The 26,372-nt window shown below is 44.2% G+C and overlaps 2 protein-coding genes across 9 annotated transcripts in view; one reads left to right on the top strand and one right to left on the bottom strand.

Annotated features, from left to right (window-relative positions):
• Positions 1–8,148, top strand: part of agla (amylo-alpha-1, 6-glucosidase, 4-alpha-glucanotransferase a) — a 59,779-nt gene extending 51,631 nt beyond the window's left edge. For all 3 annotated transcript variants that reach the window (XM_003459407.5, XM_005464960.4, XM_025899996.1), the window contains exons 28-35: positions 4,242–4,353; positions 4,520–4,655; positions 5,488–5,600; positions 5,680–5,891; positions 6,011–6,108; positions 6,210–6,297; positions 6,562–6,695; positions 6,780–8,148. In XM_003459407.5, coding sequence (XP_003459455.1) covers positions 4,242–4,353; positions 4,520–4,655; positions 5,488–5,600; positions 5,680–5,891; positions 6,011–6,108; positions 6,210–6,297; positions 6,562–6,695; positions 6,780–6,897 — 1,011 coding nt within the window. In that variant the 3' untranslated portion in view covers positions 6,898–8,148. The remainder of the gene's footprint in view (positions 1–4,241; positions 4,354–4,519; positions 4,656–5,487; positions 5,601–5,679; positions 5,892–6,010; positions 6,109–6,209; positions 6,298–6,561; positions 6,696–6,779) is intronic.
• Positions 8,149–11,086: 2,938 nt separating this feature from the next.
• Positions 11,087–26,372, bottom strand: part of si:ch211-267e7.3 (ADAMTS-like protein 2) — a 50,121-nt gene continuing 34,835 nt past the window's right edge. For 2 of the 6 annotated variants that reach the window (XM_019355422.1, XM_025899995.1), the window contains exons 13-21: positions 26,177–26,271; positions 24,068–24,109; positions 22,549–22,675; positions 21,557–21,770; positions 21,200–21,355; positions 13,217–13,387; positions 12,958–13,134; positions 12,695–12,848; positions 11,087–12,604 (exon numbers count right to left, since the gene is read on the bottom strand). In XM_019355422.1, the coding sequence (XP_019210967.1) occupies positions 12,474–12,604; positions 12,695–12,848; positions 12,958–13,134; positions 13,217–13,387; positions 21,200–21,355; positions 21,557–21,770; positions 22,549–22,675; positions 24,068–24,109; positions 26,177–26,271 (1,267 nt within the window). In that variant the 3' untranslated portion in view covers positions 11,087–12,473. Of the gene's footprint in view, positions 12,634–12,694; positions 12,849–12,957; positions 13,135–13,216; positions 13,388–21,199; positions 21,356–21,556; positions 21,771–22,548; positions 22,676–24,067; positions 24,110–26,176; positions 26,272–26,372 lie in introns of all 6 variants that reach the window. The other 4 variants (XM_019355423.1, XM_019355424.2, XM_019355425.2 and 1 more) reach the window with 4 other exon arrangements.

The following is a 26,372-nucleotide window of genomic DNA, read 5'->3' as shown; positions in this document are numbered from 1 at the left end:
TTATGAATTGCACTCTATTTGGGTCAGATATAAACCGAGTTTAGGTGTAGTTTATTTTCGTTGTGCTGACCTGTGTGCGCGCTAAGTTACTGACGTTGAACTTTACTTTATTCACAAGGGTTAGTTCATAGAGTTGCCGTACAAAGGGAATTGTCCCACATTCAGAGAAAATATTACGATTTATTCTGTCGTTACGAAGCCTCCGGTGTGATTCTCTCGCCTGTTGCAACTTCAATCGTGAAACTGATCAACGATCGGCTTTTCGCTCTTGTTTATTGCGCTAAACAACAGCAGCACGTTTAAGCTTGATCAGCTGTTGTTAGAATTCATTTGATTTTAATTTCTAGTATCAGCTGATGTTTGCTGGAGCCACAGCTGTAGAAGCGGCTGGTCCAAACCAAGAGATGTCCTTACTGAATCATCAGAGCTGAACTGGTGATGGAGAAACAGGTTTACCTTTTAGGTGACATGAATGAGTTGAAGGGAAGTTATGAACTGTTTCTGAGAGACAAATAAACACCAAGCTCCTGTTTTTGTGTAGCTGACAGCTGGTAACTGTGCAGGGGCGGATCTAGCAAAGCTTTTGCCAGGGGGCTAGGTAGGGCATTAACAGGGAAAGGTGGACACAAAGTTATACTTTGATTTCTTACTCTCATATAAAATACTTAGCTTTTATTAAATAGTTATCTGAATCTTACAACCAAAGTTTGTATAATAATACACAAGATTGGCTGTAGACCATTGTTAATCATTCAGAACACTGTGTAAAAATAACAAAAAACAAAAAGTGAATGCGAAAGTGCATAAATATTTATTTTACGTGTTTGATGTGTGTGGCAGGGCGTGGTCTGCAGTGCCGCTGCAGGGGAGGTGGACCCACCTGAGCGGCACCTGCAATCACGCCTCTCGGGCGTTGTCTGTGCTCTCTCGGCTGTTTTTTTTGGTGTGTGTCGGGCTGTGAGTTGAAAAGCTACAGCCGGCTGTTTGGGTAAACCAACCATGTGTGAAAAGTGGTCCATAACGTAATGCTTCAAAGCGTGTTCATGCAAACATTGTAGGATCTGCCGTGGTACAATGGGACTTCTGCTCATGAACCTGTGTGCACAGCGTCTGCAAATCGGCGCTGTACGAAGTAACTTCATCTTTACACAAAACTGTAAGCTGTCATCTGTGAGGCGCGAGCAGTGTTTGTTTTTACCATAGTTCATGGTGGAGAATGGCTGCTCTGCTGAGTTTTGCTCTCTGTAGCCATATGAATGGCAAACTACACTGATTAGCAGCGGCATAGGCACACTTAAAATTTCTTCTGAAATTTTCGCTTTCTAGTTTGTTGTTGTTGTTGTGCTAAGCTAATAGGCAGAATACTACAGGCATGGCCTTGAAGAATGTAGCCTCATGGGCAGTGTAGTCCGTGCTGCAGCGAGAATGGACTGCCATACACGTTATGTGTCTGTGAGCGAGGGAGGGAGAGAAAGTCCGAGCTGTCATGGAGCAAAAACGGGAGCAGCCAAGAAGAGTGCCTGACGAGCCCAGCTGTAAGTAAGCTATTAAGACTCAACTGTACACTGTGTTTGTGTTTTCCTCCTGAAAAAATAAGTTCCGTTGGAGCAGCCTTTCAACGCCTCTCTCTGTCTCTGGCAAGCAAAGTTGACCCAGACAACAAAGTAAAGCTAGTTTTCGGCTACCAGCCCGACACGGAACCCACCGTATTAGCCAGAGGTCCCTTTACTACTGTTCGGAGCCGCGGACCTTCAGTATCAGTAATAAATCACAGCAATAGTACATTCACGTAGTTGTAAACAGCATGATAATATATTAAGTAATCCAAAGTATTCAGAATACGTTACTCTCATTGAGTAACGTAACGGAATACGTTACAGAATACATTTTAGGGCATGTATTCAGTATTCTGTAATGGAATACATTTTAAAAGTAACCTTCCCAACACTGTTCAATACTGAAGAAATTTATAGTTTTTAAAATTGTGCAAAATTGCAGAATATTTTTAAGGTTATCTGCTATAAAACGCCAGACCAGGAAAATCTCCTTCATGTTTTTCTGTGTTTTATTCTCAGTTACTTTGACACAAAGGCATCTGCTGTGATGTTCACAATTCTGATGAAGTCTCATGTGTATCAGTACTGATAAATGATCAGAATTATAATATTTCTGACTGTCTGAGGCTAAATTGAATCGAATCAGGACTTTGAGAACCAGAATCGAATGGATTATAGAAATCAGTGATGATACCCAGCCCTAGTGTGCAGCCTAGGCCCGACAGAAGTGGATGTAGCTGTGGGTAATAAGAAAAGATGAAAAGAACTATTGATAACTTTTGTGTTAAGTCAAGGCCTGATCCGTCTGAAATTCATAGCCAGCTCTGACACAGTGCCATCAATCTTTGAATGCTGAAAAAACAGTAGTGTATCCAGAAAACACATTATATGCTGCAATAAATGCACTGCCCAAGTGTCCCCTCTCCCCACTGCCTTTCAGTAGCAAACAGGTCGTCAGAGGAGGCCAAGATGATGATTAAGTTTAACATTTTCTACAATATTGACAAAGCACTTTAAGCACAAGTTTGTTAGTTAATAATTTAGAAATGAATATTGTCTGTATGGACTGCCCCCCCCCAAAGAAAGTGCACATGTAAAACTGCGGTGTTAAGCGATGCGGTTGAAAAATTTGAGTGCGCCTAACTTTTGTGCCGGTACGCCTAAATTTTTAAAGTTAGGCATACCGGTGCGCCCATGTCACAAAGTTAGTCTAGAGCCCTGACAGAGTATCACGATGGTGTTGTTTATTATATTGCTGTTTTTGTTTGCTTGTTTTCTTTCTTTTTTTTTTTTTCTCTCAACAGGTGATCCAGGTGATGCATATAAAAAATATGTAATTTTTGCCCCCCCCCCCTTTTCCCTTTTCTTTGCCCTTCATCACTATTCCTCTTCCCCGCTGTCTTTGTTTCCCTCCCTCTCCCCGGTCATGTCTGTCCTGTCTGTAACAACTGAAAATAATGTAAATAAATAAATAATAACAACAAAGGTAAATCAAATGGACCAATACGGCAAGGCAGGGATGGTCCATTTGGTAAAGTAATTCCGTTGGGCTTCTGTTCTTGCCTTCAGACAATAATTCTGATGGCAAAAGAACCAAACGGGACAGGCGGCCGGGAAAAAAAAAAAAAAAAAAGGTGACATGTCTCAGTGTGGGGTGCAGTGTGTCCTTTAAATAGATTTGGGGAGACAGGACACGGTGTTCTGGGGGACGGCGTCTGGTTTATTTCGTGTGCTGTTCACCAAAGGTCTGAAACTGTCCTGGTGCCAGGGTGCCCATTCTTAAGGGAAACAGCTGAGCTATGACAGATGACCTGAACATCAGTGGCACCGGGTCTTTTGGACTTTGTGGTCCAAGTTGTCCTCTGTAAGCACAGAGTTAGGCATGACACCAGTGTCTGTAGCCCTGTGTGTTCATGCAGCATGCGTGAGAGTGGAACAGAGAACTGTTCTTTAGGGTTACTTAGACGAGCTGTTCAGCTTTTCTTTCAGAGTTCAGGCTGTGTTACAGGATAAAGGGATCGTACCAAATACTGACTTTGTGCCGTTTGACTGTATTTCTGTGTATTTCTGGATGTTTCAATGAATCGCAGCACCTATTATCCCTAAAATATGAAGAAATGAGGGGGTGGCTCAAGATTTTTGCACAATACTGTAAATATTTGCCTTCAGTTCACTTTCAGGCGGCATGCTTGGCTCATGGCTTTACTAAACACTGCAAACAATCTAACAAAGCAGTCAGCACTCGTACACTGACATACCGTCATAGCTAGCTCGTGTGTAACCTTTGACCCAACATGAGGCTAAACTACAAAGACCATGATCCTAACGAGCTGTTCCTCTTATTAATCAGAGCAGCTAATAGTACATTTAACAGGTGCACACCTGGACTGGTACACCTGCTCCTCCTGTGTTCCAGTAGCCTCGGCGTCTCTTTAATGCGACTGCTCGCAGTCACCAAATACTTGAGTGTCCCACACACGGGCCCGCACAGACCCACACAGACCAACACACGGGCCCGCACAGACCCACACAGACCCACACACACCCACACACAGACCCGCACAGACCCACACACGGGCCCACAGACCCGCACACGGGCCCGCACAGACCCACACACGGGCCCACACAGATGCTGAGTATTGTGTGTTTATGCTCAGAACGTTCTGTGTGTTCATACGTGTGCAGGAGCAGCCTCTGTATGATGTGATCCATGAAGCTCTGCGGCGCCACCTGGAGGGCATTTCCTTCAGAGAGAGAAATGCTGGACCCAAAATAGACATGAACATGAGAGATGAAGGTGTGTGTGTGTTAAATGGGTTGTGTATTCAGAGTACTTGTACACATTTTAAGAAAGTCATTTCTAACAGCTGTTAAGCCGATGACATCATCTGGTTTTACTAAGTTCTTACTACAAACATTTTTCGGGTACTGCACCTCACTACTGAACCTTTTGTTGTTTGCAGGGTTCAGCGTCGTTGCTCGGGTTGACCCCGCCACAGGTTTTGTGAGCGGAGGAAACCGCTTTAACTGCGGCACATGGATGGACAAAATGGGAGAGAGCGAGAGAGCCCGGAACAAAGGCATGCCTGCTACTCCAAGGTAACACAAACTCCTCACGTTGTGCAGTAAGATACCAGCAGACTCCAGCTGCTCAGATTCTACTGTCTCTTCTGTTTCAACTGAAGTCAAATCATCAAAAAAAGACTTGATCTGTGAATCGCTGAAACCCTCCGTCAGGTTCAAAGTAGTAAAAAGATTTAAACCTAATAAGTAACATATTAAACATGCTGAGACAGCAGCCCTCACAGAGTGCCACATCTGTGGTTGAACATCAGAGTTTAGTGTTTGGGCTCCTCTGAAACTTTCCCAGGGTCCTCCCTTCTGCTGGTGTCCATCTCTCTGTGGTGGGGGTGGGGGTGCCACGCTGCCTGCTAGTGTTGCACTAATATTTAGTTTCTGGGTCTCATCATGGTGCACTCTGCTGGCTATTATGAAGTTCTCTCACACTCACACACACACACACACACACACACACACACACACACACACACACACACACACGGGTAATAATGTATCAGAATAAATAAACTGTGTAGTTTCTGCAGGCTACAATTATCTAACACAATAAACGACACCAAACAGGAGGAGAGGAAGCTGCTGAGATCATTTGGTGTTGTTCACAGGTGTAACCCACAAATCCACGGTCCTTCTAAATGTGGCACAATTCGAGCAGCATTGTTACAACAACGATAATAACTGACAAACACAAATGTCCTTACTCTGTGTGCCAAGTTTGCTGTTATAAACATGCAAAAACACAGAAGTTTAACAGGCTCAGAGAACTTTATATTACAAGTTGAACTGATAACATCAGTGAATCAAAGGAACGTCCAGGTTGGTGCTCATATCATGTCCTGTGCCTTTTGTGCAGAGATGGAGCAGCGGTGGAGATAGTTGGTCTGAGTAAGTCTGCAGTTCGCTGGGTGGTGGAACTTCATGCCAAGGGCCTGTTCCCATACGATGGAGTTAAATTACACAGAGATGGTATGTGACAAACTCCACTGTTTGTACATAAACGAATTCCCCATCGCCATTCACCCAAAACCAAACCACTTTATTCCAGGTAAGGAAGTGTTCATCTCGTACTCCCAGTGGAACAAGCAGCTCAACCAGTCCTTTGAAGCTGGCTTCTGGGTGTCCGGTGACCCTGATGACCCCAATGAGAAGCACCCTGAGCTGGTGCACAAGAAGGGCATCTATAAGGACAGTTACGGCTCCTCCAGCCCCTGGTGTGACTACCAGCTCAGACCCAACTTCACTGTCGCCATGGTGGTGGTAAGCCAACCACAGCCAACACCTCGCTTTGATCGTCAGTACTGTGTGAAAAACTCTCAGTAATAATTACGTACGTACGTGTGTGTGTGTGTGTGTGTGTGTGTGCGCGCGCGCTCCAGGCTCCAGAGCTGTTCATGGTGGAGAGAGCCTGGAACGCTTTGGAGATAGCTGAGAAGAAACTGCTGGGACCACTGGGAATGAAAACACTCGATCCTGAGTAATACATTCAAGCTTCTAATTAAACGTGCACGTCACAGCACAAAGCGTGTTCAGTAAAAGCAGTTAAAGACTTAAATGGCTCTTATTGTGTTGTCTCAGTGACCTGGTTTACTGCGGCGTCTATGATAACGCACTGGACAATGACAACTATAACGTGGCCAGAGGCTTCAACTACCACCAAGGACCGGTGAGTCCCACGTCTGTTACTGCAGATGGTTGAACACAGCACAAGTGCTGAACAGAACACCAACCAGAAGAAATGTTTAAAAGTAAAGGAAGCCTTTAATAATCCATCAGATGTCCACTGGTAGAAAAGTCAGAGACATGGACTCTGTACAGGGATAGCAATCATCCACCTACAGGCTGCACTCGGAGGATTCACTGTCATATTTCGGATACATTACCTGTAACATGTCACACAACCTGTTACACACTTTGTGTTTGTTCATAGGAATGGCTGTGGCCAGTCGGGTACTTCCTGCGTGCTAAACTCTACTTTGCAAAGATGCTGGGAGAAGACACGTACGCCAAAACGGTTACCTTGGTGAAAAATGTTCTGTCACAACATTACACTCACCTGGAGAGGTAGGCCGCTCTCCCCTGTACCTCTGATGAAACGACTGCCTTTTATTGCTTTTCTTTACTAACCTGTCCCTACCTGCCCACCAGGTCTCCATGGAAGGGTCTCCCAGAGCTGACCAATGAGAACGGCCAGCACTGTCCATTCAGCTGTGAGACCCAGGCCTGGTCCCTAGCCACTGTGCTGGAGGTCCTGTATGACCTGTAGACCTGTGCAGAGGGCCACCTGTTGCTCAGTTCATCACCAGCCAATCACATCATGCTCTGTGATTGCATCCACTCAGAAAAGTGGACAACAGCGTCAGCGTGGATGGAATCAGAGTTCATGTTTTCTTTTTTTTTGAGAGGGGGTGTTCTGGTAGCATTTCCAAATAAATACTGCAGTGCTTAAAGTGTTTACTAACAAGCCTTGATTGCATTTATTTGTAGTTAAGTTTGCAAGCTAAATAAAAGCTAAAGTCCCAGCAGAAAGCTGAGGTGATGTAGCTCATATTTCCTACGTTTCCCATCTGACCTGAATGCAGCATGTTTTAAAGTCCAGCCAGTCTTTAGACCGTAGCAGCTGCTAAGCTGATATTTGACAGTGTGGTGAATGGTAACGTGTCTGATCCTGCAGACATCCATACCTAAGACATGACCTAGGTTTGGATGAAGAGGTATTATGTAGGCGCTGACTCGCAGGGTTGGTGTTAAACCATCACGAGCCACTGTGCATTCTCTCCCCATAGCAATTATTTTAAAGAAAGAGTTTTTTGTTTTTTTTTGTTTTTTGTGGGTCATTGCTGTTCACCAAGGCTCATGTTTGCTACTGAAATCTACAGTGTGCTTTTATCCTACATCTGTCACAGCGTCCTAACCTGCAGTGAACACCTGCTCTACGAGCTGTAGCAGCACTAATAGCGTGTTAATGTTGGTGTGAGTGTAGGTTAAGTTTTTCTGTTCCATAGAGTAGCTAAACCCTCCAGCCCGTGCCTTTACACCGCTGTCATATAATACACTTCATGTGATGCAGTCAGTATTTTTGTACACCACTAAGTATTCACACGCGGCAGGTAAGAAGTGAACACGTCACCTAAATAAATATGTTTAAAGGTGCTATTGAGATGCTGGTAATATCCAGTGTACACATACACAATTTTATGGATATTTGTAGCTTGAATTCTTTGTAATAATGAAAAATGACAAAAAGTATTGGACAGTCCTGACACCAGCTGAAATCTTAGTAATTAGAAAGCATTTCAAATTAATTAATATCAGCTGGTTCAGGCTCATCAAATATATATAAAATGGAATTGATGCCATCTTGCTACCAAGGTGTCACACAACATGTATAAGTTGGTTTTCAATAGTGCACATCTAAACAGAGGTCCACTGAATAAATGCTGGACCCCCAAGACTGTAACTGTGAAACGTATGTGTTGTTCACACAACAGCAGTGCTGAATAAACTGTTGACCTGAGTGCTCTCGCCCCTGTGTACGTGTGGCTATGTGACTTTACAGCTCTTCAATTCAATGTTATTTACACAGCGCCAAATCACAACAACAGTCGCCTCAATCTTTATATAGACTCTACAATAATACATACAGAGAAAAACCCAACAATCATATGACCCTCTATGAGCAAGCACTTTGGCGACAGTGGGAAGGAAAAACTCCCTCTTAACAGGAAGAAACCTCCGGCAGAACCAGGCTCAGGGAGGGGCGCGGCCATCTGCTGCGACCGGTTGGGGTGAGAGAAGGAAAACAGGATAAAGACATGCTGTGGAAGAGAGACAGAGATTAGTAACGGATATGATTCAATGCAGAGAGGTCTATTAACACATAGTGAGTGAAGAAGAAACACCCAGTGCATCATGGGAATCCCCCAGCAGCCTACACCTATTGCAGCATAACTAAGGGAGGATTCAGGGTCACCTGGTCCAGCCCTAACTATATGCTTTAGCAAAAAGGAAAATTTGAAGCCTAATCTTGAAAGTAGAGATAGTGTCTGTCTCCTGAATCCAAACTGGAAGCTGGTTCCACAGAAGAGGGGCCTGAAAACTGAAGGCTCTGCCTCCCATTCTACTTTTAAATACTCTAGGAACAACAAGTAGGCCTGCAGTGTGAGAGCGAAGTGCTCTAATAGGGTGATATGGTACTACAAGGTCATTAAGATAAGATGGGGCCTGATTATTTAAGACCTTGTATGTGAGGAGCAGGATTTTGAATTCTGGATTTAACAGGAAGCCAAGGAAGGGACATTGCAGACATAGAGGACAGTTACCTGGGGATCCCACAGGCAAATGGGAACCATGAAGAGGCCGCTAGGAAAGCTGCAACCACCAAGCCACTGTGCTGGAGGTCCTGTATGACCTGCAGAGGGTCCGGCAGGTCCAAAGGAATCAGCTGAACGGTAAGAACAAGATCCGGGCTATCAACACCTACGCCCTGCCCGTGATCAGGTACCCGGCTGGGATAATAGGCCAAAGGAGGAGATAGAAGCCACTGACATCAAGACAAGGAAGCTCCTGACAATGCATGGAGGGTTTTACCCCAAGTCCAGCACCCTGAGGCTGTATGCTAAGCTGAAGGAAGAAGGCCGGGGACTGGTGAGTGTCAGCACCACAGTCCAGGATGAGACAACAATACATCAGTAAGATGGCTCCAACTGACCACATACTCAGCGAATACCTCAGGAAGCAGAAACCCAAGAATGAAGAGGAAGAGGAGGCACCATCATGGAAGGACAGGCCCCTGCACGGTATGTACCACCGGCAGATAGAGGAGGTGGCTGATATCCAGAAATCCTACCAGTGGCTGGACAAAGCTGGACTGAAAGACAGCACAGAGGCACTAATCATGGCAGCACAGGAACAAGCTCTGAGCACAAGATCCATAGAGGCTGGGGTCTATCACATCAGGCAAGACCCCAGGTGCAGGCTGTGTAAAGATGCCCCTGAGACAATCCAGCACATAACAGCAGGGTGCAAGATGCTAGCAGGCAGGGCATACATGGAACGCCATAACCAAGTGGCCGGCTTAGTGTACAGGAACATCTGTGCCGAGTATAACCTGGAAGTCCAGAGGTCAAAATGGGAGACGCTCCCAAGGGTGGTGGAGAATGACCGAGCTAAGATCCTGTGAGACTTCCAGATACAGACGGACAAAATGGTGGTGGCTAACCAACCGGACATAGTGGTGGTAGACAAACAGAAGAAGATGGCCGTAGTGATAGATGTAGCGGTTCCCAATGACAGCAACATCAGGAAGAAGGAACATGAGAAGCTGGAGAAATACCAAGGGCTCAACTGATCACACTCAGCTATCCCATCCTGAGGTTTTGATAAAGAGGGTACAGAGCGCTACAACCACTCAAAGTCCCTTAGTCAAAGTCGACCTATAGGACGTCACTGCCATTGGGGTAGAAATGTTTTACTACAGGATAAAGGATCACTAGACCCAAACCATGGCAGTAAAATCCAGTCCACAAGATTCTGTATGGATTTCACATAATGTGTCACGTTTGTAGATTAGTAAATAGTCATATTGTTTGAAATTGTTTCTCCTTCAGTCACCTTTTTTTTTTTTTTTTTTTACTCACTAACTTGAGCTCCTCATACATCTGTCTGCATTTAATCATTAGTTATTATTAATCTCTCTTCGACAGCAGGACTTTGTCCTGTCTTCTTCCACTCATTCCCAGATGGCCCCGCCCCTCCCTGAGCCTGGTTCTGCCGGAGGTTTCTTCCTGTAAAACAGGAGTTTTTCCTTCCCACTGTCATGAAAGTGCTTGCTCATAGGGGGTCATCTGATTGTTGGGGTTTCCTCTGTATTAGGGTCTTTAACTTACATAAATCGCCTTGGGGCAACTGTTATTGTGGTTTGGCGCTGTATAAATAAAACTGAATTGAATATTTGTATCTGATGTCATCTATAAAAATCCAATGTTATGACTGTTTGTCTTTTATTTTGTGAGGATGTCTGTTAATTATCTACCTTTCCAACCACAATCATGGATAATATTAATGCACAAAAAGGGCTCTGTGGGGGGCGGGGGCTGGGCTGTAGCAGTGGAGCAGCGGGCTCAGGGTGTGGTGTCGGAGGAGGCTGGGGCCTGAGATTTCACCTTTTCTAACGTCGATGTTAACTGTGAAGGTCATGAAGGGTGAAACTGATCAAATGATTAACTTTGACACTCATCCACACAAAGGGTCAGAGCATGTTTCACAGCTAGCATAGCTTCACTTCTGTGCTTCTTTTATTCACACACATACAACCTAGCTTGAATTACCACATTTAAGCTGGACACCACTAAAGTTTAAGCTCGTTCCTTCTATTTCACAACTACACCTTGGTATCCAACAGCATTGCTAAATGCAAGCGTCAGTCCGACTACAAAGAAGCAGTGGGTCAAACACACAAACACAAAAACACTCACCTTTAATTCTTTCAGTGGGATACAGTACAAACAGTCAGAGCAGCAGCAGCTCTGTGGGCAGTGTAACATCAGGTAAACAAACAGTGAACTACGTGGACGAGAGTTTGGCCCGGGCAGTTTTCACTGGCAGCCAGTCTGGTGGCAGCAGCGTGTTCCTGCTCCTCTGTTTGCACGGCTGACGTGTTGTCCTTCAGCTGTTGCAGGCTGAAAAGCCTACAGACGTTACATTTACTACGTCACTTTCCAGGAGTCACAACTGTTTCTTGACTCCTCACCAGTAAACTTGTACCAGCTTTCCCAGAGCCGGCTTATTTACAGAGGACGACCCCGTGTGCAAACTAAACAATCACTTTGTGCACTGCAAGTCATCAACACCAGCTGGGAAATAATCTTTAGAGATGCTGCAGTGAAAACGCTGCCTGACAATGGCTCCAAAGGCACATTAATCCCATGTGCCTCACAGCACTAAAAGGCACGTTACAACGTTACATACAACGTGAAGCACTTTGAGACGACTGTCATGATTTGATGCTGTATAGATAAACTGAGTTAATACTTTGGATTCTTTCATTAAACGGAAACACAATGAGCTGGTTTTTCTGTGCTGTGTTCAGGTTCACTTTGAATATCGGACGTGTTTCCATTTGAAGTCAAAAGGGCTGAAAATATTGTTTTCATATTATTTTGTTTTCATAATATTGTGCAGTTTGATTTGAAGACAGAATTAAGCGGTATGAATACGACAGGTGACAACATTATGGTAGCCGTGCTGGGCGTAGCGGGGAGGACGAGGAGCTGCGTTCCATGGTGGCAGCAGGAGAACAACCTGCCCAAACTCCCGGTTTGTGTATATTAAAGACAGCGCCGAGTTTCCCCGCCTGTCTCAGTCTGTTGTCACAGTAACAACCATCGCTTTAGGCGCTGATGTGTTTATATACAGCTTCTTTAGCACCGTAGAAATGAGGTCGACACATTTGTTATCTGGAGCGATGAACACAGAAAGAACTGTTTCCTCCTCCTATCACCCAGCTCCGCCCCCTAAAGCTAGTCTATCTTCACATTGTCTGAGGTGGAGGTTGTGACTAAACTAGTACACAAACAGTAATATAATTCAGAAAGGATGCTGGGAGAAGACCTCGTACTGGTATACTTCCTACAATGATAAGGACAGAAGAATACTGACAAGTAGAGAATCATACAGTGACCATAAGTTGACCTTTGACATCAATGATTGGATAAAAGTAATCAGGTTATGTTGATGTACTGCGGTCTTTCATTGCTAGCAGCGAGCTTTGTGTAGCACCAATAAAAACGTGACCTTTGGTACCAGTGGCTGATGCTGAGGTGAGAGGTTACAGCGAAGGCTTCAGGCTCTGGGTGCCTTACAGGACTGGCAGCAGGCTTTCCTGTAGTACCAGTGGGAGCACAGCTTCACCTTTAGAACCAGGGCACAGTTGGCTGTTGCTTTGTCCTGGCAGAAGTCTGCTCCTTGTGATGCTGCCAGGATAAACACACACATAACAAATCTGCTCCTATTAGAAAGTCATTGTCTAACTGCGGCATCATCTGCTCTTTGCGTTTTTATACCTGGTGCTTCTGTTGGGCAGCTCTGGATTTCACAGCTCTGCTTGACTTCCGGCTTGAGGGCAGAGTCGCAGCTGTGACCCCTCGTTACCAGCTCCTCCCCCTGATAACACTTGACCTCTCGAACCTGGACGCCACGCCCACAGGTCTTGCTGCACTGAGTGGACAAGAGGTCAAACTTGCAAATTGTAGTTTGTTGAGTAAAGTTTGAAAAATGTGAGATGGCTGTGATTATGTGCTGGGTGGCTGATGACAGGCGTCGCTACCTGAGACCAGGATGTGGTGAACCACTTGGAGCAGGGTCTCCGGAAGCAGGATGAGCTCATCTGCGGTTTGTTGGTTTGGTTACAGCTGCTGTCTGGAAACTCTTTGAACACTCCTCCTTCCAGGCCAGCACACACCACCTGACGCTGCCGCACGCCGCGGCCACAGGTAGCGTTACACTGAAACAGAGATGCAAAACTAAAGAGTGTACGATCCTTATATAGCATTAAAATATGATGTATTCACGTTTGCCACAGTCACCTGTTGCCACTCCTGCTCAACCCAGTGTGGAGCACAGTCTCTGTCACCGCAGGGATAGATGGCCAACGGGCGTAACGGCTGGTCACACTGCCCGTCTGACATCACAAGTCCGCCTGACGAACGGCAGGTCACAGAACGCACCATCCTGCCCTCCCCGCACTCACCTGAGCACTGACACGATGCACAGACATTTTCATGCAAAATACATTTACACACTGGACAAAAGCTGCTCATAACCTCCACCTCTGAAAACTACAAAACTGCAAATAGAGTCAGATTAATCTGCTGTTTATCCCACTGTAAGGCCTGTATCCACTGGTTTTCAGCCCAGTAACTGACAGCTACCATTCTACTGGGACCATTTCAGGCCGAAGCAAAGAAGAGACGGATCGAGTGAAGGCCCAAAGGCTTCAAATGTTCACAGTTCTTTGTTGCCATATATAAAATCTATTTTATAACCTGTTAAACTCTTTTATCTTTGTCAGTTTTTGTAGACTAAACAAAAACATTGCAAACTAATTCTGCGTTTTTGTGCTAATAACGAATAACCTTAATATGCAGTTTCAAACTGGTTTTTTGCTAAGCTGTCTGCACACTGCTGCTTCATGCCCAAGTTTTTGAGTGTTTAGTGGCTTAACAACAAAAACCATTCAGGTTCAAGTAAACGAGTGAAAAAGCAGTGAGTGTCCAAAGACGTTCATAAAGCCTGGAAAACTTTAAAAATGACAAGAAAGTCAAAAAATAAAGACCTGAGTGACTCGAGACTGGTTTCTTACCACAGTTACGTATCTGGTGATACCTCTCACAGAAACACTGTCAGGTGATCAAAATGACCAAAATGTACAGTTTCAGGCTTTGAAACAGAAACCTTGAAGCACAGGCCGAGGGGGCGGTGTGGCAGCAATTTTTCACACCAGCCTATTAATCAACCAAAGACCCAGACAGACTTTTAATTCATTTGAAAGCCTGATGCTTAGCCTCGTCCACCCCAGCTGTAAAACTCAGAAACCAGTCTTACTTGTTATCATATATCGTCCACCTGGGCCTTACACAGAGTTTCTGTCTGATTTCTCAGACTTTTAATCTGATTTAGTGCTCAGCTCAGATAAAATAATTATTGTGGGTGATTTTAACATCCATGTAGATGCTAAAAATGACAGCCTCAACATGGCATTTAATCTGTTATTAGACTCAGTTGGCTTCTCTCAAAATGTAAAAGAACCCACCCACCACTTTAATCACACTCTAGATCTTGTTTTAACATATGGCATAGAAACTGAACATTTAACAGTGTTTCCTGAAAACCCTCTGCTGTCTGATCATTTCCTGATAACATTTACATTTACAATAATTGATTACACAGCAGTGGAGAGTAGACTTTATCACAGTAGATGTCTTTCTGAAAGTGCTGTAACTAAGTTTAAGAATATAATCCACCCACTGTTATCATCTTCAATGCCCTGTACCAACATAGAACAGAGCAGCTATCTGAACGCTACTCCAACAGAGGTCGATCATCTTGTTAATAATTTTACCTCCTCACTACGTACGACTCTGGATACTGTAGCTCCTGTGAAAACTAAGGTCTCAAATCAGAAGTACCTGACTCCGTGGTATAATTCTCAAACACGTAGCCTAAAGCAGATAACTCGTAAGCTGGAGAGGAAATGGCGTGTCACAAATTTAGAGGATCATCATTTAGCCTGGAGAAATAGTTTGCTGCTTTATAAGAAAGCCCTCCGCAAAGCCAGAACATCTTACTATTCGTCACTGATTGAAGAAAATAAGAACAACCCCAGGTTTCTCTTCAGCACTGTAGCCAGGCTGACAAAAAGTCAGAGCTCTATTGAGCCAACCATCCTTTTAATGTTAACTAGTAATGACTTCATGAACTTCTTCACAAATAAAATTTTAATCATCAGAGGGTCTTGATGCATTCTCAATCATCCAGGAAAGTAAATCTCCAAAAGTTGAATCTGTTCATCTGGACGTAGCGTTTTGTGGGAGAAACGTTTCGTCACTCATCCAAGTGACTTCTTCAGTCTCAGCTGACTGCAGGTTTCCCCAAACCTTATAAACAGTACATTTGCATAATGACTGAAACCAGCCCACTGAAGGAACAATGGGCTGTGAGGTCTGTGAGATTCAACTTTTGGAGATTTACTTTCCTGGATGATTGAGAATGCATCAAGACGTTTTAACCCACTTTGGCAAGGACTGCCTAAAGCTTGTACGTCAGTATGAGCAAACAGCACGTAAGATGGCGGACTACAGGAACCACCTGAGATTCAGCCTCAGATGCCGACAAAACAGGATTACTCCTAAAAGTCTGCAAATGAGCTCTTCAGTTAAAGGCTTCCGGGCAACAAAAATCCTCCAGAAGGCACAGCATCAGTTGCTTAATGAACGGGTGAGGCAGACAAATTTTACCATCGACATGCTAAAATCTCAAGAGGAGCGGATCCGACGGAGACTGACTATGCTTTTAGATGAGAATACTCTTAAAAAGGTGTTTGACTTCACTGAGAAGGCTCGTCTAGCACAGCACAAGAAGTCTAAGACCAGGCAACAAAGGAAGTTTGACTTACTTGTTGTACGTCGGAAACCACCACAAAATACGGAGAGTGTCCTCAGTGGCCAGAAGAGACAAGGATGCGACATGGAGGATGTGGACAAGTGGGTGAAGAATTTGTCTGACAGACAGCTCACCCAAACAGAGAAAAACATCCTTGCTAAAGGGTTGAATTTTGCCGTCACACCGAGACAAATCCCTCTAGTGGAGCTGATCACAGCCACAGAAACAGCAATTCGTAACAACAATATTGCAGAAGTGGAAGCAGAGCAACTACGGACGAAAGTTTCGGCCTGTCTCAGCAACGCAAAGCCCCCAGCATCCAACATCACCATGGAGGAGAGGAAGGCACTCACATCACTTAGTGATGACAACAACATTATTCAATTCAATTCAATTCAATTCAATTTTATTTATATAGCGCCAAATCACAACAAAAGTCGCCTCAAGGCGCTTTATATTGTACAGTAGATAGCACAATAATAAATACAGAGAAAAACCCAACAATCATATGACCCCCTATGAGCAAGCACTTTGGCGACAGTGGGAAGGAAAAACTCCCTTTTAACAGGAAGAAACCTCCGGCAGAACCAGGCTCAGGGAGGGGCGGCCATCTGCTGCGACCGGTTGGGGTGAAAGAAGGAAAACAGGATGAAAGACATGCTGTGGAAGAGAGACAGAGATTAATAACAGATATGATTCGATGCAGAGAGGTCTATTAGCACATAGTGAGTGAGAAAGGTGACTGGAGGGGAAAAACTCAATGCATCATGGGAATCCCCGGCAGCCTACGTCTATTGCAGCATAACTAAGGGAGGATTCAGGGTCACCTGGTCCAGCCCTAACTATATGCTTTAGCAAAAAGGAAAGTTTGAAGCCTAATCTTGAAAGTAGAGATAGTGTCTGTCTCCCGAATCCAAACTGGAAGTTGGTTCCACAGAAGAGGGGCCTGAAAACTGAAGGCTCTGCCTCCCATTCTACTTTTAAATACTCTAGGAACAACAAGTAGGCCTGCAGTGCAAGAGCGAAGTGCTCTAATAGGGTGATATGGTACTACAAGGTCATTAAGATAAGATGGGGCCTGATTATTTAAGACCTTGTATGTGAGGAGCAGGATTTTGAATTCAATTCTGGATTTAACAGGAAGCCAATGAAGGGAAGCCAAAAAAGGAGAAATATGCTCTCTCTTTCTAGTCCCTGTCAGTACTCTTGCTGCAGCATTTTGGATTAGCTGAAGGCTTTTCAGCGAGTTTTTAGGACATCCTGATAATAAAGAATTACAGTAGTCCAGCCTGGAAGTAATAAATGCATGAACTAGTTTTTCAGCATCACTCTGAGACAGGATATTTCTAATTTTAGAGATGTTGCGCAAATGGAAGAAAGCAGTCTTACATATTTGTTTAATATGTGCGTTGAAGGACATGTCCTGGTCAAAAATGACTCCAAGGTTTCTCACAGCATTACTGGAGGCCAAGGTAATGCCATCCAGAGTAAGAATCTGCTTAGATACCATATTTCTAAGATTTTCAGGGCCGAGTACAATAACCTCAGTTTTATCTGAATTAAGAAGCAGAAAGTTAGCGGCCATCCAGGTCTTTATGTCTTTAAGACATTCCTGCAGTTTAACTAATTGGTCTGTGTTACCTGGCTTCATGGATAGATAGAGCTGCGTGTCATCTGCATAGCAGTGAAAATTTATGCTATGTCTTCTAATGATGCTGCCTAAGGGAAGCATGTATAATGTAAATAGAATTGGTCCTAGCACTGAACCCTGTGGAACACCATAATTGACCTTAGTGTCTGAAGAGGACTCTCCATTTACATGTACAAATTGGAGTCTATTAGATAGATATGATACAAACCACTGCAGTGCAGTACCTGTAATACCTACAGCATGTTCTAATCGCTCTAATAGGATATTATGGTCAACAGTATCGAATGCAGCACTGAGGTCTAGCAGGACAAGCACAGAGATGAGTCCACTGTCAGAGGCCATAAGAAGATCATTTGTAACCTTCACTAAAGCTGTTTCTGTGCTGTGATGAGCTCTGAAACCTGACTGAAACGCTTCAAATAAGCCATTCCTCTGCAGATGATCAGTTAGCTGTTTGACAACTACTCTTTCAAGGATTTTTGATATGAAAGGAAGGTTGGAGATTGGCCTATAATTAGCTAAGACAGCTGGGTCTAGAGATGGCTTTTTAAGTAAAGGTTTAACTACAGCCACCTTGAAGGCCTGTGGTACATAGCCGATTATTAGAGATAGGTTGATCATATTTAAGATTGAAGCATTAATTAATGGCAGGACCTCTTTGAGCAGTTTTGTAGGAATGGGGTATAAAAGACACGTTGATGGTTTGGAGGAATTAATTATTGAAGTTAACTCAGAAAGATCAATTGGAGAAAAAGAGTCTAACTTAACATTGATGGTACTAAAAGTAGCTGTAGATAATGTTACATCTGTGGGATGATCCATTATCATCCTTCTGGCAGACAAAGGTAGGTGCACAGTATTGCTTAACCAGAAAGACTATCATGAGAAGATTTTGTCACTACTCAGTGATGAAAATACTTATGAGCCCCTGAAATGAGACCCAGGAAGTGGCTACAGGAAGAGGGTCATAGACTGTCTGGAGCAGTTAGAACAAGACAAGGCTATCGACCGGACCTCATACCACAGGCTGTACCCAGGGGAGTCTACACCAAGTCTGTATGGTTTACTGAAAATACATAAGCAGGGTGCACCTTTAAGACCAATTGTCTGCATGATCAACTCGGTCACCTATAACATCTCCAAGTTTCTGGCTTCGATCCTCAACCCGCTGGTGGGCAGCTCTGAACACCACATCCAGAACACCCTGGATTTTGTTGAGAAGGTGAGAGATGTCATTATGGAGGCAGATGAAACCATGGTCTCGTACGACATTACATCTCTCTTCACTTGCATCCCAGTCACGGAAGCGTTGGAGGTAGTTCGTAAGAGATTACAGGATGACACCAACCTCAGCAACAGGACCACTCTCAGCATCGACCAAGTGTGTTTGCTTTTGGAACTGTGTCTTCATTCCACCTACTTCACATACAAGGGTCAGTTCTACAGGCAGAAACATGGGTGTGCCATGGGCTCCCCAGTTTCACCCATCGTGGCCAATTTGTACATGGAAGAAGTGGAAAAGAGGGCGTTGCTATCCTACCCTGGAACACCACCAAGCCATTGGTTCAGATATGTGGATGACACCTGGGTGAAAATCAAATCTCAGGACGTACTACATTTCACGGATCACATTAACTTGGTGGACCGACACATCAAATTCACCAGGGAGGATATGAAAAGTGGCAGGTTAGCCTTCTTAGACTGTGAGATTTCCATCAGTAATGGGGGACATCTAAAAGCTGATGTGTACCGTAAACCTACACATACGGATCAGTATCTAAGGTTTGACTCTCATCATCCACTGGAGCACAAACTGGGTGTCATCAGGACGCTACAACACAGAGCGAACACCATCCCCACTGACACAGCGGCCAGGGAGGCAGAAGAACAGCACATCAAGAAGGCTCTGAGTAAATGTGGTTATCCCAGCTGGACTTTTGTCAAAGCTGGGAAGGCACCTAAAGAAAGCTCCAGCCGATCCAGGAGAGAAGGACAACCGCTGCCCAGGCGAAAACCTGTAGTGATCCCATATGTGTCAGGAGTATCGGAACAGTTGAGACGCATTTTTTCTAAACACCGGGTCTCTGTGGCTTTTAAACCCCAAAATACGCTGCGCCAAAAACTGGTCCACCCCAAGGATCGGGTCCCCCGACACAAACAGAGTAACATAGTGTACGCTGTTAAGTGCCAGGAGGATTGCCAGGATTTATACATCGGGGAAACCAAACAACCTCTAGCGAAGCGGATGGCACAACACAGAAGAGCTACCTCATCAGGCCAGGACTCTGCAGTTTATTTACACCTACAGGCCAGTGGACACTCTTTCAACGATGAGGATGTACACATCCTGGACAGGGAGGAACGCTGGTTTGAGCGCGGAGTCAAGGAGGCCATTTACGTGAAAAGGGAAAGACCATCTCTGAATCGAGGAGGGGGCCTAAGGGTACATCTGTCACCATCTTACAATGCTGTGATTGCAGCCATTCCCCAACTCTCTGTGAATGGGACTCATGGACATTGATCAGTGTTCTTTGATCAGTGGGTTTTGGTCAGTGATTGTTGATCAATGGTCATGGGAATTTGCATAATTATGATTAAGGAACTGACCTCACAGCCCATTGTTCCTTCAGTGGGCTGGTTTCAGTCATTATGCAAATGTACTGTTTATAAGGTTTGGGGAAACCTGCAGTCAGCTGAGACTGAAGAAGTCACTTGGATGAGTGACGAAACGTTTCTCCCACAAAACGCTACGTCCAGATGAACAGATTCAACTTTTGGAGATTAATCATTAGAGAAAAAATTACCAATAATCATCTCACAGATGTAATATTATCTACAGCTTCTTTCAGTACCATTGATATTCAGTTAGACTCTTTTTCCCCAATTGATCTTTCTGAGTTAACTTCAATAATTACTTCCTCCAAACCATCAACGTGTCTTTTAGACCCCATTCCTACAAAACTGCTCAAAGAAGTCCTGCCATTAATTAATTCTTCAATCTTAAATATGATCAACCTATCTCTAATAATCAGCTATGTACCACAGGCCTTATTAGGCCTGTGGTACATAGCTCACCCTATTAGAGCACTTCGCTCTCGCACTGCAGGCCTACTTGCTGTTCCTAGTGTATTTAAAAGTAGAATGGGAGGCAGAGCCTTCAGTTTTCAGGCCCCTCTTCTGTTGAACCAGCTTCCAGTTTGTATTCGGGAGACAGACACTATCTCTACTTTCAAGATTAGGCTTCAAACTTTCCTTTTTGCTAAAGCATATAGTTAGGGCTGGACCAGGTGACCCTGAATCCTCCATTAGTTATACTGCAATAGACGTAGGCTGCTGGGGGATTCCCATGATGCATTGAGTTTTTCCTTTCCAGTCACCTTTCTCACTCACTATGTGTTAATAGACCTCTCTGCATTGAATCATATCTGTTACTAATCTCTGTCTCTCTTCCACAGCATGTCTTTATCCTGTTTTCCTTCTCTCACCCCAACCGGTTGCAGCAGATGGCCCCTCCCCTCCCTGAGCCTGGTTCTGCCGGAGGTTTCTTCCTGTTAAAAGGGAGTTTTTCCTTCCCACTGTCGCCAAAGTGCTTGCTCATAGGGGGTCATATGATTGTTGGGCTTTTCTCTGTATCTACTGTACAATATAAAGTGCCTTGAGGCGACTTTTGTTGTGATTTGGTGCTATATAAATAAAATTGAATTGAATTGAGTCACAGTCTCAGTGTGTGGTGGGTACAGTAAAGGGCTGAACTCACAGGTCCCCAATCAGAAACGCTCCATCGTCTGTCACAAGGTTGGCCTTCACATTCCTGGCTCTCTATTGGCCGAGAGGACTCGTTACACTGTCTCCTTTCCATAGAGCAACGAACCTCTCGAGTGCGGATGCCCCAAGAGCCACAGTGTGCCGAGCACTGACACATGGAGAGAGAAACGGGAATAACAGCTGGTGTGATGAAGTATGACAATATTCATGTGTCTTCCTGACGGGAGACAAAAGCTCAAAAACGTGAATTGGTACATGTAACATGTAGGAACATGTAAGAAGTTTGCAATTAACCAACATTAAAAGAGAACTGGTTGTTATGAAAGTTAGACGGTGCTGTAACACACACCTCTGACCACTCTGACACCTCCCACTGGGGTCCGCAGCTTTGTCCGTGGCACACCTTCCTATTAGCTGGTTTGTGGAGATCATGTGACACACAGAGTGAATCGTAGACAGAGGAGTCGAACCCAGGAGACAGCATCTTCCAGCAACGCACGATACGATACTGCACGCCCTCACCACACGTCCGAGAGCATGCGCTCCAACCACTCGTCTCCCATCTGAGAACAAAGACACCGTGGAGTAGTTATCACAGGTACGTAAAACATCTCCACACATAACGTAACGAATCGTTCTCCTGGATTTGTGCTGGAATTCTGTTTAATTCCCTGGTGGGGCATCCATCCACGGTGGTGACCCCGTCTGATGCATTATGTAGATGGCTTTAGGTGTAACCAAAACTATGGCAGTAAATCAAAGCTATCACCAAATATTCACTCTTACAGTCCTGGAGTCATTTCCAAGGTTTCTTTTGCTTTGTCCGTCAAAAACATTCAAATATATGAATATGATAACATTTGTAATTAAAATATTTATAATATAGACAGTAAAACATGAGGTCTGACAAATCAGCTCCAGATTATTTAGAATACAAAGGAATCCATAGACATTTAGCAGCCCATGCAGTTTTTAACAGTTTATTGATTGATTTATTTTACAAAAATCGCACGTTTGGTTCCTCCCAGTGTGTACTCCAAGTCTCCAGGTGCTAAAAGTAGCATCTGACTTCAGAGTATGTCAGCATCATCTGAAATCAGGCATAGTGTTAGTTCAGCCGTGACATGGAGATCCATCCCTGCAGATCTTAGACTCAGCCAGCATCAGTACTGTTCACCTGGGAAACGTGTGCTACTATCAAAGCTGCTTCTAACCCTGCTCCACCTCAGAGGTCCTGACTGAACATCATTGATTTCTCCAGTTAACCAGCATTTCCATTCACACATAAAACTGTGTTAAACGTGGTGTGGATTTTACAGTGAGTGTGAGGTGAAACAGTACCGTGGAGGACATTGCTTTCCAATGCAGAACTCTTGTGTGGGCTCCGGTCGGGTCAGAGAGTCACAATAACGGTCGTCAACTTCAGTGCCATCATACCGGACGCACAGGGCATATGTGCTGGTGATACCTGGGAACAAGGTACATGGACTGGTTCTCAGAACTTCTCTCCTCTGAGAATTATACAACTTGCCTCGTGCACCCATTCATTTATACTTTTTTCTATGGTTCTTCTGTGTAAGTGCTAATTATCTAACATTCACCCACATTCATGCAAGACCCTGCTCCACCTGCTGAGCTACAGCCACCCCACCACACAGTGCTCACAGAGATGAACATCCTCCTGGTCGCACTGACGAGACCAGAAAGTATTTTTGCACTTCTTGGATTCTTTGGAATAAAATTATTCTCCAAGGACAGTTTAGTCTTATTCATATCTTATATCCTATTCGGTTTTATTTACACAGCACCAAATCACAACAACAGTCGCCTCAAGGCGCTTTATATTGTAAGGTAGACCCTAAAATAATACATACAGAGAGAAACCCAGCAATCATATGACCCCCTATGAGCAAGCACTTTGGCGACAGTGGAAAGGAAAAACTCCCTTTTAACAGGAAGAAACCTCCAACAAGTAAGCCTGCAGTGTGAGAGCGAAGTGCTCTAATAGGGTGATATGGTACTACAAGGTCATTAAGATAAGATGGGGCCTGATTATTTAAGACCTTGTATGTGAGGAGCAGGATTTTGAATTCTGGATTTAACAGGAAGCCAATGATGGGAAGCCAATACAGGAGAAATCTGCTCTCTCTTTCTAGTCCCTGTCAGGACTCTTGCTGCAGCATTTTGGATCAGCTGAAGGCTTTTCAGCGAGTTTTTAGGACATCCTGATAATAATGAATTACAGTAGTCCAGCCTGGAAGTAATAAATGCATGAACTAGTTTTTCAGCATCACTCTGAGACAGGATATTTCTAATTTTAGAGATGTTGCGCAAATGGAAGAAAGCAGTCTTACATATTTGTTTAATATGTGCATTGAAGGACATGTCCTGGTCAAAAATGACTCCAAGGTTCCTCACAGCATTACTGGAGGCCAAGGTAATGCCATCCAGAGTAAGAATCTGCTTAGATACCATATTTCTAAGACTTTCAGGGCCGAGTACAATAACCTCAGTTTGATCTGAATTAAGAAGCAGAAAGTTAGCGGCCATCCAGGTCTTTATGTCTTTAAGACATTCCTGCAGTTTAACTAATTGGTTTGTGTTATTCATGTCCAGATGGCTTTCAGAGCCATTTTTAGATTGCTCTGGTAGTTCTGTGCTGCTCTCCTGCTCTGTGCATTGTATGATTTCACCACAAACTGCAACACTACAAAAAGCAAACATCAGCTCTTCTTTCAAGCTCACCTACATGTAAACAGGTCGATCACGTTTATGAAGGCTGCGTCTCAGTTTGCAGCAGTCTCCCAGCACAAAGCCAGAGCATCACTGTGAGCCAATTTTAACATCACATTGTACTCACCATCCTGAGTGGAGCTGTGACTGACACGATTATGCGGCAACACTGAAAATGCAGGTGTTTTGACCCCCCGTTAGGAAGATGACGAAGTGTTAAACACAATGAAACTTTTCCACTGCAACTGTTGTTGACAAATACACTTCTTCAGTATGGATTATTAAACAAGGAGTGTTAGTCAAAATTACATTTTTAGTTACAAAGTACAGGGTGGGCCATTTATATGGATACACCGTAATAACATGGGAATGGTTGGTGATATTAAAGTCCTGTTTGTGGCACATTAGTATATGTGAGGGGGCAAACTCCTCAAGATGGGTGGTGACCATGGTGGCCATTTAGAAGTCGGCCATCTTGGATACAACTTTTGTTTTTTCAATAGGAAGAGGGTCATGTGACACATCAAACTTATTGGTAATGTCACAAGAGAAACAATGGTGTGCTTGGTTTCAACGTAACTTTATTCTTTCATGAGTTATTTGCAAGTTTCTGACCACTTATAACATGTGTTCAATGTGCTGCCCATTGTGTTGGATTGTCAATGCAACCCTCTTCTCCCACTCTTCACACACTGATAGCAACACCGCAGGAGAAATGCCAGCACAGGCATCCAGTATCCATAGTTTCAGGTGCTGCACATCTCGTATCTTCACACCATAGACAATTGCCTTCAGATGACCCCAAAGATAAAAGTCTAAGGGGGTCAGATCGGGAGACCTTGGGGGCCATTCAACTGGCCCACGACGACCAATCCACTTCCCAGGAAACTGTTCATCTAGGAATGCTCGGACCTGGCACCCATAATGTGGTGGTGCACCATCCTGCTGGAAAAACTCAGGGAATGTGCCAGCTTCAGTGCATAAAGAGGGAAACACATCATCATGTAGCAATTTCAAATATCCAGTGGCCTTGAGGTTTCCATTGATGAAGAATGGACCCACTATCATTGTACCCCATATACCACACCAAACCATCACTTTTGTTGGTCCAACAGTCTTGGAGGGATCCATCCAATGTGGGTTAGTGTCAGACCAATAGCGGTGGTTTTGTTTGTTAACTTCACCATTCACATAAAAGTTTGCCTCATCACTGAACAAAATCTTCTGCGTGAACTAAGGGTCCTGTTCCAGTTTTTGTTCTGCCCATTCTGCAAATTCTGTGCGCCGATCTGGGTCATCCTCGTTGAGATGCTGCAGTAGCTGGAGTTTGTAAGGGTGCCATTTGTGAGTAGCTAATATCCGCCGAAGGGATGTTTGACTAATGCCACTCTCCAGTGACATGTGGCGAGTGCTACGCTGTGGGCTCTTGCTGAATGAAGCTAGGACAGCCACTGATGTTTCTTCATTAGTGACAGTTTTCTTGCGTCCACATTTTGGCAAATCCAACACTGAACCAGTTTCACGAAACTTAGCAAGCAGTTTGCTAACTGTAGCATGGGAGATGGGTGGTCTCGTAGGGTGTCTTGCATTGAAATCTGCTGCAATGACCCGGTTACTGCGTTCACCAGATATCAACACGATTTCGATCCGCTCCTCACATGTTAACCTCTTCGACATGTCAATGGCTGTGAACCAAGAGAAACTTGTAAATAACTCATGAAAGAATAAAGTTACGTTGAAACCAAGCACACCATTGTTTTTCTTGTGACATTACCAATAAGTTTGATGTGTCACATGGCCCTCTTCCTATTGAAAAAACAAAAGTTGTATCCAAGATGGCCGACTTCTAAATGGCCACCATGGTCACCACCCATTTTGAGGAGTTTGCCCCCTCACATATACTAATGTGCCACAAATAGGACTTTAATATCACCAACCATTCCCATGTTATTACGGTGTATCCATATAAATGGCCCACCCTGTAAATCTACAACATAACACAGTTTGTCCAGTGTCAGAGCAGTACTGTAACATCACATCAACAAGTCTAGAACTTACATCAGGAGTTCATTTCAGCAGCTTCTCAGGGATTGCGAGTACACTATGATCACCTCCAGTGAAATGTAGAACAATCATTTTTACACTGTGCTTGAATCTGTCCTGACTTCCAGCAGCAGCCAATCACACAAATATCTGGTTTGGCTCTAACAGTATCAGGTGACAGCTTTGTGTTTACCTGTTGTACAGGTGGAACTGCATGGAGCATAAGCAGACACCTTCCAGCTATACATGTCTCCCAGACTAATATGTGGCTCCACATCAAAGTTGTTGCTAGAAGGAAGCAGAGACACAGAGTCACAATGACTTCACTAAACCTGAGGATCACATGTAAGATAAGATAAGATAAGATGGCCTTTATTAGTCCCACAGGT

This window comes from Oreochromis niloticus, linkage group LG18, assembly GCF_001858045.2.
Source record: "Oreochromis niloticus isolate F11D_XX linkage group LG18, O_niloticus_UMD_NMBU, whole genome shotgun sequence".
Lineage (NCBI taxonomy): Eukaryota > Metazoa > Chordata > Actinopteri > Cichliformes > Cichlidae > Oreochromis > Oreochromis niloticus.
Note: the sequence above shows the minus strand (reverse complement) of the source record. Positions and strands in the feature narration are given on the sequence as shown.